At 30.1% G+C, this 17,706-nt stretch overlaps 1 protein-coding gene across 1 annotated transcript; it reads left to right on the top strand.

Moving 5' to 3' along the window:
• The first annotated feature begins 9,282 nt into the window (after positions 1-9,282).
• On the top strand, positions 9,283-17,691 carry LOC112765056 (kinesin-like protein KIN-4A). The gene is given in 25 exon segments (XM_072231785.1): positions 9,283-9,804; positions 10,867-11,013; positions 11,095-11,244; positions 11,808-12,061; positions 12,599-12,780; positions 12,867-12,991; positions 13,207-13,243; positions 13,570-13,661; positions 13,759-13,866; positions 14,098-14,211; positions 14,379-14,466; positions 14,627-14,736; positions 15,138-15,236; positions 15,318-15,393; positions 15,396-15,430; positions 15,538-15,654; positions 15,737-15,817; positions 16,121-16,160; positions 16,163-16,191; positions 16,684-16,777; positions 16,921-16,952; positions 17,032-17,129; positions 17,210-17,250; positions 17,253-17,307; positions 17,447-17,691. Coding segments are annotated over 25 exon segments (2,559 nt in total). The 5' UTR covers positions 9,283-9,684; the 3' UTR covers positions 17,682-17,691.
• Positions 17,692-17,706: the final 15 nt, after the last annotated feature.

Raw genomic sequence — 17,706 nt, 5'->3', positions numbered from 1 at the left:
ATAAAACGCTATAATAATTATTTATTAACATTTATTATTACAGATAATAAATCTCTCTACTAGGCGAACCAATAAAATATTTAATATTTTTTTTTACGGTATTCCACGTCCAGACAAATTAAAAATTAATGCCTTATAAATTTGTAGTTGATTAATGAATGGTTGTTTGTACAAAATAAAATTTAAATATTTTTAATAAATTAATAAACTAATTCTTAAATTAATTCAAGATGGTTAGTTAAGATAGAATAGATTTTTTTAATCAATTTTTTACTTTTTATTTGTTTTTTATATATTTCTTATCTCAGCAAATGAAAGACTAATTTATTAATGACAACTATTTAAGAATTTATTGTTAACTAATAAAATTTTACATGCACCAAACAATTTTTACATTTTGGTATTCAAAATTTCACTTAATAATGAATCTCACTAGAAAGTCAATAGAATATTTGTATAATATATATAATAGGTTATTTATTTAACTTAATATTAGTTAAAAATAAATATTTAGAATAAAATACTACTAATTTCTCAAACACAATATACCCATATTATTCAGAATAACCATTCAATCCCTAAATACATATTGTAAAAATACTCTCTTACCTCCTTATACTTCCTCTTTAATAATATGGTATGGATCAACGTAAAAGATTCAAGACCTAGAAACCAAAATCCTGAGAAGTCGCGAATTTTTTTTTATCTTGGACCTGACTCGCTAATTTATTCCTTAGTCTGCTCTCCCCTCAGGAGCTTATATTGGGCTTAAATATTATTGGGCTTTTTAGCTTCAACCAAAAACGTTTCAAGTTGAAAGGAGTATCAAGTCCGAAAAAAAATGTTGAAAGGAGTATGATCCAATTGTAACAAAAAGAAAACACTTAAGCACCAAAAACAAAAGAAAACCTTGACATGACTAGCATAATTATTTTGGATAATAGAGTTGAGAGGGAAGACGTGATTTGGCTGGATTTGCATTAGAGAGGTGCTAACTAACGTTCAGCCAAAAAGGCAATCATATAATAGTTATAACTATTCATTGTCATAAAAGTGATATATGCATCTATAGATACTTATAGTATCCGACAGCGCATGCTAATGATATCGATGAAACCTTGCAATGAAGCACATGTTGTGTCTCCAAACTCCCAACTCCATCTTTTAAAAATACATAAACAGCTAGCAAAGCAAAGCAAAGCAAGAGCGGGAAGATATTTATTAATTTGGAGCTATTTATAATAATGTATTACACATTTTATCCAATATAGGATACAACTATGAATAATGATATTAATGCAAACCACCCAACAAGATCGGGTATTCGCCTTTTTAGAACAAAGCCTTTGGACCACCTTCACATCATTTAATTTATGTTATCGATCTATGAAATCATGTATATATAGGTTATTAATATTTGATATTTGATGTAATTGAAACTAGTAATAGATACCCCCTGCGCTGCGTTGCACGGGGTTTCGTTTGATTTTTTTTTTTCAAACGGATTACTGATTTGTTAACTTATTGTAACATAGAAATGGAAATATTTTTTATTGTATTTTTTATGGAGATGATCCCACAAAGACCATAAAACGTTATGTGTCGCATTATTATTGGACGTATTAATGAATCGGTTATTTTTGAATTTCTTAACAAATTAAAATAAAACCTATTTTTTTTATAACAATAACAATAAACCCAATTGTTATCAGATCCTATTGAACTGACTAATTTACATAATCCACTGGATTATGATTTTTGTTTTGTTTTTGTTTTAAACAAAAATCAGGGATATATTTATCTTTTATCAAAAAATTTAAACATGATTCAATTTAAATTGTGTAAATCGATCAAATCAAATCGGATCTAATAATTATAATGTGGACACTTGAATTTATTATTATTGTTATAATAAATCGATTTTATTCTGATTTATTAAAAAAAATTATTAACCGATTTAATAAAGATATCCACTAATACCACGTGTAAACTTCTTAGAAAAAAATTTATTATTTTTTGGTTATTAGATTGGTTTTTGTTTTACTTTGTTAATTTTCTCGACTGTACTTGTATTCAATAATGTTAGTTCTTTCAAATTAAATCTATTATACGTAGAATGATGCATACTATAAAAAGTTTATTTAAGAAGAAAAGAACAAACTTTATAGTATTAACTAACCAAACATGTTTGCTCAAATAACCTCACCGTGTAGGTTATGGAGTTCATAGGACTAGTGATGTAATTTGTAGTTGAAACTTGAAAGTAGCATAAGTTTTAATAGGGTACATGATATAGTTAGTAACGTTGGAATACATATATAAACTTTATATTAAGGGAAATCGATAAGTTTTACTTCAACATAAGTAGTTAGGAGCGATATCATCTTCATTTTCTTTTGCTTTCTCATACAATTTGCTTTAATTGTCGGTCTACTCAACGGAAGATCATAATCGTTATTGATACGTTAATGTATTGAAAAGAATCAAAGATGGACAGATGGTGATGATTTATGATGAATACCCTCTCTATTAATATTGTAATGTTGTTGGAAGATTTGAATAAGAAGGCTTTAATTCCATTATCAGATATTATGAGTGAGTGCATGAGATAGATAGAGCAGTCAATATTATAAAACGGCGATATTAGTTTTGGACGTTAATTAATAACACATGGTCCAAATAAACTAGTACTAATTATATTATTGATTGTTAATTATAATTATTCTGATGGATCAATAAAGGGAAGATATTGACATGGCAATGAAGCAGGGAAAAAAAGTGGGAATGGTCAGAGAAAAGGAATTATGAATGATGTTATTGATGTAAAGATGGTGGGAGCATGTGATTAAAGGTGCGAGGATAAGGAAGAAGGCTGAGATTATAGAATAAAGAAAAGATGAGTGTTAGGGGACAGCAGATTTTGTGAATTATAATCATCAATTAGTCATCAATAGTGTATTTAATGGTGTGAAATTTCATCTAATGGTAAAAAATCACTCATTTTTATTTTACTGACTAAATGCTGGTCAGTTTTGCTGGCTAAGTACTGGCCAGATTTTAACAAATCTGCTGGCCCTATAGACTTCTACTAAAGAAAAAATAAAGAAAGCAAAGCAAAGCAATGGCGCTGATGAGTTAGCAGCAGCTCACTCGAAGCATAAAGGAAAAGTGAACTATACTTCCAAATTATATTGGCCATGTTCTCAAAAAGAAAGAAAGAAACGAATCGTATAAGTTTTAATTCCCTAATCACGTGTGTTGTTAACTTGGGTTACAACGAATTAAGCAGGAGGCAGGTAGTACTGAAGTATTATTAATATTTATATTACACTCTTGATCCTGATTTTAGGTCTTGGTTCCATTAATCATAAATCAATTGAAAACATTTTATCCACGTTATTATATATACCTAGTAGAAGAAAGAAACACGACATAAACTCTAAAGTAGTAATGTAGTATTGAGATTGGCTGCTGGAATCAAAAGGATTTTCGATATTCAATATAATCATTTACGTTACCTTCTTTCATGAGTTTAATCTTTTGAAATAAGTGATTTCATGATATAATATTAAAATTTTATATTTAAAAAGTCTAGAATTCAACCTTTAATAAATTTTAAGAGTATATAAAATAATATAAAACAAATATAAAAAATACAATACTTATACAAAAATTAAATAAATTAAAAAAAAACCTTCTTAAGAAAATGATATATAATCACATGTTACCTTCTCTTATCAATCTATTACTTTTAGTATATATATTCCTTTTCCATTGAATTATTCCTTATACTATAAGATTGAAAAAATTGTACTACATTAGTCATATATTCTTTTTCGGTCGAGTTACTTTTTATGCCATGAGTGATCTAGTATATTCTTTCACTATGGACTTAACGAAATAATGTTGCTTTAATTTAGTATTAGTGCTAAATGCTTTATGAAACAATGTCATTTAATTTTAATGAACCACAAAATGTCTTATTTTTATAGAAAAAAAAGTATAATCATAAAGGTTAAATGATATCATTTTGTCAAGTATTTAAAACCAAAATTAAAACAATATCGTTTTGTTTAATCTAACGTAAAAAAATATTAGAAATATAAGGAGTAATTCAATAAAAAAAAGAATATAAAATTAATATGGTAAAAAAAATTTAATTTTCAAAAACGTTTATAGTACAATTGAAAAATCATTTTGTTTCATGCAAACAGAGAATCTAAGAAACTATTTTAGGATTTAACTAGAAGAAACACTACTGTTACTCGCTAGTAACCACAATAGACAATTAAATCTTAACTGGGGACCACTGTGTGGTTTGCTTTGTTTGCATTCCGAGCAAACGCAACAAAATCCAATGAATAAGGAGTTAGGTTTGAAAAGAAGCTTGGGGATGGGGTTTTTTATACCAACCACTTCCTATATATAGAGTTATTTTGTTCTCCAGACTTCAATTCCTTTTAAATGAAGAAGCCAGACAATTGCAGGAATGACTGAAATACAATAGCTTTTATTTTATACCATGTTTGCTTCAGTTGCAGGTCACCGCCACATGAACATGAAAAAAATTTAGACAAAGTGACAAACAAACCAGATGTCATTTTCTGTTTTGGATTGCACGAATAATTAATTGGGAAAACGATCAGTGTCATTACCTAGTTAGTAGAATGTTTTTGTCGCACTCATTAAATCTAAGGATACAAAATCTAAAATCTTACTCTTAGCTCTAATTAAACTCGCCACAAGCAGCAGTACTAGTATCTATGAATAAAATTTTTAAGAAAGTACTGAGAACTTATTATTTATTTATTTTTTATTTTTTTATATGCATATTCAAACCTTGCACTTCAATCCTTGTGTTGAATACTAAATGCACGTACAAACATGCTGCCTTGTAATCGAGTACTCGATTGGCTATATCTCCAGGCAAATAATCCTCCGTATGATAAGTTATTTGCTGTGTCGTGGGATCTTTAGGTGCAGAAAATGACGTGTAATTCAGGTCTTCAAAAAAATGCAGAGGTATGGACAATGGCGTAGTTTAGTTCAAACAACGCCATCCAAATTTTATGAAAAAAAAAAAAAAAAAAAAAAAAAAAAAAAAAAAAAAAAAAAAAAAAAAAAAAAAAAAAAAAAAAAAAAAAAAAAAAAAAAAAAAAAAAAAAAAAAAAAAAAAAAAAAAAAAAAAAAAAAAATTTATAATTAAATATTAAATATCAAAATATCAAAAAGATTTAATAAAAATCCTACTCCTAAATTTTTTAAGTTCAAATTAATAAAAATAAGAAATTAAAATTCTATTATATTTATATATAATTATTGAAATAGTATCTATTTCTTTTTTAAAAAATAATTTAAAAAATAAAATAATAATTAATTCTTAACTATTTAAAGTATAATAAAAAAATATATATTTTTATAATGGTAAATGACTTTTTATACTTAGAAATGAGAAACATTTAAATCAATTTTGTAAAAATATTTGAATAATTATTTAAAGATGTACACAAAAAATGAAAAAAATTAAAAACAAATTCGATTTATATTTTTTTCAAAATTTTTTAAAAAAAAAACTAAAAAAAATATTTTTTCAATACTTCTTACAAAAGAGTATATCAAAATTTGATTTTCAAAATTGTTTTTAGAGATGAAGTGATCTCATTTTTTAATAATATTTATAAAAAATATATCAAAATTTAATTTCAATAATTATTTTAAAAAATGTATTTAATTTTTAATTATTTTAATTATATTTTAAATACCTTAAAATTTATTCATCGTTCGTATTTTTTGAATTTATTTTTATTAATGATATAAAATTTCGGATGTCATTTTAGTAATTATCATCTTATTTATATAAGGGGGGTATTGGGGGGTTAAGTTGTTTCATATATCTGCAATAAAAGCTCATGGTCTGTGGAATGAGTAGTGGTCAATGTGAGACATTATATATGCACCATCAAAATGCAATATATTAAAAATAATGTTAAATGGACAGTAAATATTATTATTTGTTAGTTAGTATTTAGTTAATAATAATTTGTATTTATATTTATATTTATTAAAAATTTACATACATAAATTAATATATTTATATTTATATTTTTTAAAATTTTTATACATAAATTAATAATATTTATTTATTAAAAATAATTTAATATTTATGCTGGTCAAATAATAATAAAAAAAAACTAAAAACTGCTATCCAAAGAATTTTTCATATATTAATTAATAATCAATAATCACTATCTTTTGTGTCAAAAGCGTCCCTATGCAAGATGCAACAACAACTCTGAACTATTTTTTTTTTCCAAAGAGCTCTCCAATAATTCAATTCTAGCCCCCGGTTCCTGCTGCTTAGTTTCCTACTTTCCTATCGGAATCAGATCAACGATAATAAATTCCTCTACGGTATATATATTATGGTACATTACATTATAGAGAGATAAGAGATCGAGTAGGATTGTGCTTCAAAGAAGGAGTATATGGAGGCAGGGACTCATGGAGTATACATAATTAATATAATTTTATTCTATCGCCCACTTCCTTTTCGCAATCAGTAGTAATAAACTTGTTAAACATATGCATAATTTATCAGTAAAATTTACATTATAAAATTATATAATTAATTAACAACTAACATTAATAATATAAAATATCTTGTTACGACAATATGTCAATATATAAACTAACTAACGTATACTTTGATAAAAAAAAAAAATTGTTTTTACTAGCAAGTCATAGTACGTCGTTCCTATTTCCTAATGATATCTGCATCTCTCGTCTCTTTACTCTCATACAGTCGAATGAAAATGATATGTGTATTATTTCCAACTAATAAAGAATCGCGACCACGTGAGTATAAGAAACAAACGAAATGAAGAAGTAACCAAAAGAACAAAAACGAAATGAAGAGTAGTTATCCAATTTCTTATACGAGAGCATGCAAAGGGGTGATAAACTGATAATGCACACAGTCAAATAGAAGTGACCTATCACACCACATAAAAGTTAGCTATTTCTTAGAAAAGCAATCTATTATCTATTATTTATTATATATTATTAATTTTAAATAATTAAAATATATTTTATATTATTTTTTATTATAATTAAAATTAATTTTTTTAAATTAATTTTTTTTATTTATTTTTTTGTTTCTCTCATTCTTTCATCATTTTATCTCCTCTATATATTATTATTAATGACTAATTACAAATTTAACAATTAAATATACAACATGATATTTTTTAATTACATTCAAATTAAATTAATATTAATATTAAAATTAAAATATAACTATATTGTATATTATATATTACTATAACTAATTTAATAGACAAAATATATCATATGACATTTTCTTATTAAAAATGAAAAAATAAAAGCACTTCCTTCCAAAATAATTAATAATAAACTCCCTTCTTACATTCTTTTATTTATCTCTCTCCCCTTTCTATTTCTCTCGATTCTTTTCACTTTATATATAATTTATAATTTATATTAATAATTTGATAAATTAAATTGCGTTATTAGATTTTTTTTTATCATAATTAAAGTAAATTTTTTCTTTTAAAATTACCAAACCCTCCCTCCCATTCTTGTTCTTTATCTTTTTTTTTTCTTTTCTCTCATTCTCTTTTTTTCTCTGTATTTATGTTCTACAAAAAGTAAAATTAACAATATAATATAATTTCAAAAACAAAAGATATTATTATTATTATATGCATATTTTTTTATTTAATTTTTAAAATTTTATTATTTATTTTTTAATTTATATTATTATTTTTTTTCAAATATTTATTACATATAATTTAAAAAAAATACTAATATTGTGATTAAAAGTTAGAATCAAGATTCAATTATTTTTTTAAAAAATAATTTTGAGTTAATTTTATAATTATTAATATAAATTTTTTTATGCTAATATCTAATTATATTTTTATATACATAAAGAAAAAATATTATTTTTAAATAATAAACATAAAAATTAGTTATTTTTATTTGTATAATAAATTTAACACTTAATCAAATATAAAAATAGTATACACATTAAATTTTCTCAAATTTTAGATAATAAATATAAAAATTAATTATTAATAAAAATTAAACTCTTTTATATAAAAATAATAACTAAAAATTTTATTATTTAATTTTTTTTATCTACGAAAATTCTACTCTTTTTAGTTAATGAAACTTTTGTTCCATACAACGTTTTTATAAAAATAATTTAATTTTATAAATCTTTTATATTATAATCTATAATGTTAAAATATAACTGATATAATTTTAAAATTTATATTTCTATAATAATATTTCAGGTTTACATCAAATTTGTAACAATTGCCTAGCTAATTAGCAGTAAGTAGAACGAAAAAAGTAGATAGGTGCAGTGTAAAATGATGAAAGAATGCGCTGGTTTTAGAGGTAGATAAATGAATTATACATTGTGCATACAATAATTATTAATTAAGCATTACTAGGACGGCTAAGACTAATACCAAAATACCATTATGCTGCTTAAAGGAGCAAACTACAAAAGATGAAGTTATGAGCTGCCACTGCCGTAGATCGGGGGGTCCACCGCAATCTGACCAAGTGAGCCCATGGGCCCCACCACTTTATCCCCATGTGAGTCAAGACTCCTTCCCAGCTGGATCTGTCCAATTGCTGGGTCTTTTTTTCCTGGGTCCACTCTATTGCTATCGCTGCTAATAAGCGCCAAAGTTTATGTAACTATGTTAACCCAAATCCGATCCTAATAATCTGATTAAAGTATAAACACACGAGGTTAGCGGATAACAGTTTTCGTTTTCAATGAATAATAATAAAATGTTTAACAGAAGCTAAGTAGCTAACTGCATAGTGCATGCAAACGGTGAGTGAAAGAAACCGAAGAACGAGTGCTACTATGGCACCTGTGAAGTGTGGACGTCACTGATTATGACGGTGCACCGCAAAATGGCGAATATGGTTCCGCGTCACGTGGCTTTGTGCGTTGTTGGAATTCCTTTTCCTTTTTCTTCCTTTGTTCCCAAACTCCACATAAGCTCAGCTAGTTTATTATTATTATTATTATTCCATTCTCTCAAACCAGCTTATCTTAATTTCAACCCTTGCTTAATTTGATTTGCCACTCCTATTCCTTCTTTGGTTGTTGTTATTATTCACTTTGCACACCATTCTCAGTCACAATAATTAGGTGAATATGATTTTGCGCAATAAAGAAATAAATTAAGAATAAAGGAATCCTCTAAAAAAGGTAGAAAAGGGGCCGTTGGGGGGGGGGGGGGTAAAGGTGTAAATGTGGTGTGATCAGAAGAAGAATGACAGTGCCGTTGGAAAGCGGAAGTGAGGGGCAAAATGGGGAAAATGGTGAGAAAATGTGAAAAGCACGCGAGAATGCAGTGATGTGAAGGCGAAGGGAAAATGATAGTGGTTGTTGCTGTCCATACAGTTACCTGGCTCAGCTTGCTTATCAGGCCGTCTTGTTTCCACAACTACCCTTTCCTCTCTATCTCACATTACTCACTAAAAGAAAAAACACTACTATATTGCTTCCTCTCTCTACCACTGTCGGAGACTCTCTCCTCTCTTGGCATTTTCTCATCGCAGCGAAATTGATCGTTTTTTGGTTCAGAGATACAGATACAGTTCTGGTTATTGAGGTGGAGCTGGATTTCAGTGATGGAAGCAGCAGGGGAAGACTGTTGCGTTAAGGTTGCGGTCCATGTACGGCCGCTCATCGCCGACGAGAAGCTTCAAGGCTGCAAAGACTGTGTTACCGTCGTTCCTGGGAAGCCTCAGGTGCATTTTACTGAAAGTCTGAATCACATTGTCGTTGAGTCGAGAATTTTTTTGGTCCTGCATTATATTGTGTTTTCCTCTTTCGGAATGAGTTATTTGGTTGTTGATGATTCTGATTTCTGCGGTGATCTGGATCCGAAATTTTGCTTACGTGACTAAAAGAGTTTTCTGACTAACGAGTTTGGAATTCACTTTTATGATCCGATGCTTGTTTGGGATATTTATTTGACTTCATTGTTCTATTTTTGGTGTAAGTTTCTGAAACGTCATTTTGGTGGCTACATTTTCGGCATTTGGAAGGGGAATAAGGCTTTTATCCAGTTTTTGCATATTTCGGCTTTGTCCCTAAGGAAACGATCTTAGACCGAAAGTAAAGCATTGTTTTCAACGGTTCAACTTTAGCATTGAAAGAAGTTGAAGAAAGAAATAATTATTAAAACAAGTGATTTTTCAAATCTAAGGCAGTAATTTATTGTCGTTCATATAGAATCTTACAGCAAGTGCATTTTTTTGGATATGTAAACTGGTTGTGGTTTCTAATTGTATTTTCATAATCCTTCAATTAATATAAATCATATATAAATCATTACGTACAAGAACTCTTTTTATAAATGAAATGAATTATTTTATTTAGGGATTGTGAATGCAAAGTAATTGTACATGATGACAAGCTGGTCTTTGTAAATGAAAGTAGCTTGTTATTTTCCTGGTATTGTAGCCATATAATTTCTTCTGTTCATGTTTTTTTTTTTTCAGCTTCTAATCATGTCACAATTCCACTGCTGTATCTGGTCAGAAAGCATCAGCTGATTTCTTTTTTGTCGATAGTTCATAGTTTCTTTTTCTTTAGTCTTTTATGAAGTCATCACACACACTGTATATTTCTGCATATGCTCCCACGTCCAATTGAAAGCATTTAACTATTCTTATTTTCACCCAGCGAAAGCATTCTTTATATTTTTTTATGTATCTACGTGCATGTGTTAGCATGGATATTAATTCTCATTTAAGTGTCTAAATATTTGGGCGGAAAATCATACGCTAATGGTTGCTGTAATACAGGTACAAATTGGTGCTCATTCCTTTACATTTGATCACGTTTATGGAAGCACTGGCTCTTCCTCGAGTGGCATGTTTGAAGAATGTGTTGCTCCTCTTGTTGATGGTTTGTTCCAAGGGTATAATGCTACTGTTCTTGCATATGGTCAGGTATGATTATTGCTTAAAAGGACTAGAGCTTGCCATTACACTTCTAATTATTCTGCATTTAAAACTTCCACTCCATTGCAGACAGGTTCTGGGAAAACGTACACAATGGGAACTGGCTTGAAGGATGGTTGCCAAACAGGAATAGTACCCCAAGTTATGAATGTCTTGTTTAACAAAATTGGAACCTTAAGAAACCAGATTGAATTTCGGCTGAATGTTTCCTTTATTGAGGTCTGTTTATGACTGTTTGCAGCATGATTTTCTTATTTTAATTGTTCTTTATTTTCTAGAGTTAATAGTCAAAATAGGCCTGAAAGTTATGCGTGTGTCAATTTGGTCCTTGAAAGATTAGATGCCTCAAATTAGCCTTGAAAGATACAACTGAGTTAGATTGGTATTCCGTTAGCTAGATGACGACATGTGGCATAAATAATTTTGTGACACGATATTGACAAGGAAAAGTATAGGTAACTAATAACATTCTTGAACAATGTGTGAACAATGTGAATTAATAGGGTTAAAGAGTAAATTTAATGAGTAGCATTAAATTAGGGTGTAGTGTACTTGTATTTGATTGGTAGTTGTTCATGTTGTTCAAGATAATCATTGTTCCCCTAGCACTCCCCTATTGACAAAGGGATCAATTTGATTCATTATTGCATCTTTTAGGTTCGTGATCTTTCAGGACTACTTTTGACCGTTATCTATCATTATCTGTAATTAATAGAATATATTTCATATGTGCAAAGTTGTTAAGAATATTTGTCTGAAAAAAAGCTTTTGATTGTAAAAAGATTCTTAAAGAGGAAGTGAGAGACTTGCTGGATCCCTCCTCCGTGAGCAAATCAGACACTGCAAATGGACATGCAGGAAAAGTGATTTCTCCTGGAAAGCCACCAATACAAATTCGTGAGACTTCAAATGGTGTCATTACCCTTGCTGGATCTACTGAAGTCAGTGTTACAACGCTAAAAGAAATGGCTACTTGCCTAGAACAGGGTTCATTGAGCAGAGCAACTGGAAGCACAAATATGAACAACCAATCAAGGTTGATTATGCAGTTTTCTTCTCATCTTTGAACTGCATAAATTTGCTTTTATCAATGAAATATTTATCTGAATTTAGACTCTTGAAAACTTTTGTATCGCTTACAAGGTACTAGTAGAGCAAGAGAGGTGCCACATAACATTCTATCAGATAATAAATCAATAACTAACTGAAGATATTTTATATAGTGTACCTTTGGCATCTCTTTGTTTAAACTCCCTGCCAATTTAAGCATCCAACAGTGCGATTGAGCTCATAAGCTTTAATTTGTATTGTTTCCTTTAAAAGCAGTTCCATATGGAATGTTTTGGAATTTCATGCTGAAAGTGAGTAATTAATAGATAGATCTTTTGTACTGCAAGAAGGCTTGCAATTTTGGAACACTCAATTTACTTGTAATTATCAGTGCAAATTAGACTCTTGTTCTTTTCAACATCTGTTTAACTGTTACTATTTATTCTATTGTAGTTCTCATCTATGAATTATGGTTCCTGATTTTATAAAAAAATTATTCTTATTCAATTATTTACTCAACTAGTCGATCGCATGCCATCTTCACGATTACATTAGAGCAAATGCGGAAGCTCAATATTCCTGGCGACAACAACTTGAATGATGCAATGAATGAAGAGTATCTTTGTGCAAAGTTGCACTTAGTAGATCTAGCTGGATCAGAACGAGCTAAAAGAACAGGTTCTGATGGTTTGCGTTTTAAAGAAGGTTAGTTTGAGACATGTTTTTACTGATATCTTTTAGGCTTGCTTTTGTGATAATGTATTGACTTGTATCTTTAACCTCTCAAATAGGAGTCCACATTAACAAAGGCCTTCTTGCACTTGGTAATGTTATTAGTGCACTTGGTGATGAAAAGAAGCGGAAGGAAGGCATTCATGTTCCGTACAGGGATAGTAAACTTACTAGGCTTCTGCAGGTTTGGTATCTTTATATCTAACCTTCTTTATGGAGCATATACTCCTCTTTGTTATGGCATTGCCTAGAAGAAAAGAAATAATTATTACTGATTATATACGAATCAGAAACCTGTATATTCAATCTTTTGTAACTAAGCTTTCTTTGATATTTGTAGTTAAAGAGTATTTTTCTTAAAGATATTTTTCATGGTTGACTATAATTGAATGGTTGCAGGATTCTCTTGGAGGTAACAGCAGAACTGTTATGATAGGTAGGTTTTCTTTATCTTAATTGTATGCTGTAAATTCTATTGTTTTGCCTCCTATAATTAACCTTCTATTGGTAAGCTTCAAACAAAGATAACAAAATCAGCAGTGTATGTGAAAAGAGCACAAGGCAGGCACAAATGTTAGCAATGAACAAGATTATACCTTAACTTTTAACAGATTTACTGAATGCAACATATCTTTGGAATAATGCTGCTTTCCCATTTTGTGTTTGGGATTTATTTCATAAACTGCCAAGTTGCATCTTAAGATTGGCTGTTGTTGAATTATTGTTTTTTCTTCATATATTGAAAAGATATTTCCTTTTCAGCCTGCATAAGTCCTGCTGATATTAATGCTGAGGAAACCCTTAACACTTTGAAGTATGCAAATCGTGCGCGTAATATCCAAAATAAGCCTGTTGTAAGTAGCTGTATAATTTCTTTTCCAATTTGTTATTATTTCAAATCTATATTTGTTATTATGGTATTGCTGAGCTCTTTTTTTATTTATATAATAGATCAATAGAGACCCCATGTCAACTGAGATGCTAAAGATGCGTCAACAGCTAGAGTATTTGCAGGCAGAACTTTGTGCTCGTTCTGGCAACTCTTCTGAGGAAGTTCAGGTACTTTGCTTTTGTTAGATTGAATCTTCAATGACGTATTTATTACCTAAATACATTTCCTAAAATGGGTTAGTACTTAGTAATAAAAATATTCACATTTACAGTGGATGGAAATCATGTGTTGGTTATTTAAAAAGAAAAGCATCCTATTCTAGCCTTTTAACTAATATAATTTGAAAGGGTTTGTTATCATACCACAAATATATACTCATCTTATAACTGATTATGTAGGTCCTTAAGGAAAGAATTGCTTGGCTTGAAGCTACCAATGAAGATCTCTGCCGGGAACTTCATGAATACCGCAGTAGATGCTCTGTTGTAGGACAATGTGACAAGGATGCTTATGTATGTTTTTTCTTCTGCTGATATTCTTGTTTGACTAAGTTTTTTCTCAGATACTTTTTAAATGCCAATGTTTGTGCTTTCACCTCTTGGCGTTTGATTCCACTTTATAAAGTGGATTCATGATATTTGCTGGATGGCTTATGGACACAACCTTGAATACATTTCAGGATAGTAGTGCATGCAATGTGAAGATTGATGGTCTTAAGCGGAGCTTACCTATCATAGCACATGATTATTCAATGAGTGAAACAGCTGGTAAAACTATTCTGCAACGTGCTTTAACTATGTTATTAATGCCAGTTGTAAACAGTAAAGATGTTCTTGCTTCGCACCGGTCTTGTGCTTTTTCTGCTACTGCTTAATCAGTTGTTGCTAAAACTGACATATTCAGGGTATTAATTGCCAAATTTATCAGGTGAATCTAGGGAAATTGAAGAAGTAACCAAAGAGTGGGAGCACACACTTCTGCAAAATAGTATGGACAGAGAGTTACACGAGTTGAATAAACGCTTGGAGCAGAAGGAGGTTGTTATAATGCATATATTAATAATATATATCCATTATGTATTATGCATCAATGAATAACATATTTAATTTTAATCAACATAACAATGTGTCCTTGGTTCTGATATTCATATTGTGTCTTTGTTATCTTAGTAAATTGATTTGTTTTACTCGAGTCAATTTCCTCGGCAAAGTATGCACATAGCTCAATAACTTTGTGATGCTTCTAAAATTATCAGATTATTCATCATGATGGAGTTGAGTAGCTCCATATATATATAGAAGCAAAGTGGTTTTCTCGTAGCTCCATATATTATTGGAGAATTTAAAAACATTACTATTAAACTTTATTTGAGATTTGTCCATATTTTCTTCTGCTCGTTTTCTCATTAATGCACATAGTGGGATTGATGTATTTGCAGTCTGAGATGAAACTTTTTGGTGTATCCGATGCTGAAGTACTCAAGCAGCACTTTGGAAGGAAGATTATGGAACTGGAGGATGAGAAGAGAGTAGTGCAGGTTCTATAGAAGTTATGCAAAGTAATTTTGACCCTACAAAATTCATTGGTATTCATATATGCTTCGGATTTGCTAATGCAGAGAGAGAGAGATCATCTTCTGGCTGAAGTTGAAAACCTTGCTGCCAATTCTGATGGACAAACACAGAAACTAGAGGATACCATGCCCAAAAACTGAAAGAACTTGAAGCACAGGTGGACAACCTAATTTCACTTTTTTACCAATTTATTTCTCCATTTGCAAGACCTAAATTGGAAGATATTCTTTAATTGCAAAATATTTTTAAAACTCTGCATGGTAGATTCTTGATCTGAAGAAGAAGCAAGAGAGCCAGGTCCAGCTTACGAAACAAAAGCAAAAAAGTGATGAAGCGGCAAAGAAACTGCAAGATGAGATTCAAGCTATAAAAGCCCAAAAGGTAGACGGCTTTTTTTCCTTCAAATCCATAGTTTTAATCACGTAATATACTCATTTTCTTCATAACCTGAATACTGTTGCAGGTTCAATTGCAACACAGGATCAAACAAGAGGCGGAGCAGTTTCGACAATGGAAGGCTTCTAGAGAGAAAGAGCTGTTGCAGGTATGAGGCTTCCCCTTATTCTCATTTTGTTAATCGGCTCATGCAACTGATCAACAATATCTAAAGAAAATGAAAATTCACCAATTAATTTTTATTTCAAGATGAAACAATTGTCTTTATCATTTGAATGTTTCTTTGAAAAAATAATAAACATCAATTTATGGTTGCTTTATAGTTCTCTAAAGCTTGCAAAAAGTACACATAAAAAACAGTTACGGGTCAGGGCCTGTTTTGCTTGCATCTTCCTTTATTATCGGTCTGCTAATTGATCACATTGTATTCATTATATGTTTATGAAAGCAGTTAAGGAAAGAAGGAAGAAGAAATGAGTATGAAAGGCATAAGCTCAGGCTTTAAATCAGCGCCAGAAAATGGTAAGTTTTAGAATTTGTAAGATGGTTGCTTTACTAGTGAAACCTCATGGGTCTTATGTTATTGATTCGGTGACGAGTGATGACACCGGAAAATATGAGCGGTTTTAAACCATTATTCTTAGATTTCCACTACAGCAAATTTCAGGAAATTTATTAGTATCCAAGAGGTACAAAAATAAAGCATACTCAAAGTTGTTAGCTATTTCATTTTTTTTAGTAGTTAACATTCTCTCGGGCATAAATTTGCCTCTCTTCCACTCTTCTTCTAGATGTCAAATGTATGCAAAGCAAGCCTTTTTTTGGTCCGAAAGTTAAATGAAACTATTTTACTCTAGTTTTAAGAAGCCAACTCAAATAGGCATGATGTGAGTACTCATATTTATGTTACTTCCATTCAAAATGCATAATTCTTGATAGGATTTTAGTTTTATAGTTGACTTCTGTGGTTGGTCTGATGCATGAATAACCATGTTAATGAACATGTATTTTCAGGTCCTTCAGAGAAAAACTGAAGAGGCTGCAATGGCCACCAAGAGGTTAAAGGAGTTGTTAGAAGCTCGTAAAGTTTCTAGCCGAGACACTTCAGGTAATTAGTGGAAAAATAATCAAATAAGCTTTTGAGGAGTCCAAAAATTGATGTTGCCTTAATGCATTAAGAGACTAACTTTTAGTGAATTGCACTGCATAGACTATTCTTTTGTTTTGATATTCTTCTATTTCATCTTCCAGTTATAATTAATGGAAGTGGAACAAATGGCCAGGTAATGAGCTCTACTTCCTCCTTTTTGGTTTGCTTTATATCCACTATTCTTAAACAAGTTCTTTTTTTTAATCTTTTAGACCAATGAGAAGTCCTTACAGCGGTGGCTTGATCATGAATTAGAAGTCATGGTCAAGGAGCACGAAGTTCGTTTTGAATACGAGAAACAAAGCGAAGTGTAAGTAAAACATGTTCATTTATTAGTTTTGTGGCTGATTGATGTTAGGGTAGTCTTTAATTTCATGATGCAATCTTTAGGCGAGCTGCCCTTGCTGAGGAATTAGCAATGTTGAAGCAAGTAATGAATTTGCTGCCAAAGGTCTTAGTCCTCCAAGAGGAAAGAATGGATTTGCCAGGTTTTCTTTCTATTCATCTATTGTGTAAATCTAATTTAATTTGCTGATTCATACGTTGTTACTGTTGAAAGAATTGCATGGAATATAGAAAGGATAACATTGATATTCCTGATTGCTTTTTAACAATTGTCTTTCTCAGAGCATCCTCCATGTCACCAAATGCAAGAACGGCCAGAATAGCTTCACTGGAGAGCATGCTAAGCATATCATCTAATTCACTTGTGGCAATGGCTTCCCAGCTTTCCGAGGCAGAAGAACGAGAACGGGCCTTCACAAATAGGGGACGCTGGAATCAGTTGCGCTCAATGGGAGAAGCCAAGAATTTGCTTCAATATATGTTCAATTCGGTCGCAGATGCTAGGTGCTTTATTTGACATCAACAGCTTTTTCTCCGCTATC

This window comes from Arachis hypogaea, unplaced genomic scaffold, assembly GCF_003086295.3.
Source record: "Arachis hypogaea cultivar Tifrunner unplaced genomic scaffold, arahy.Tifrunner.gnm2.J5K5 arahy.Tifrunner.gnm2.scaffold_853, whole genome shotgun sequence".
NCBI lineage: Eukaryota > Viridiplantae > Streptophyta > Magnoliopsida > Fabales > Fabaceae > Arachis > Arachis hypogaea.
Note: the sequence above shows the minus strand (reverse complement) of the source record. Positions and strands in the feature narration are given on the sequence as shown.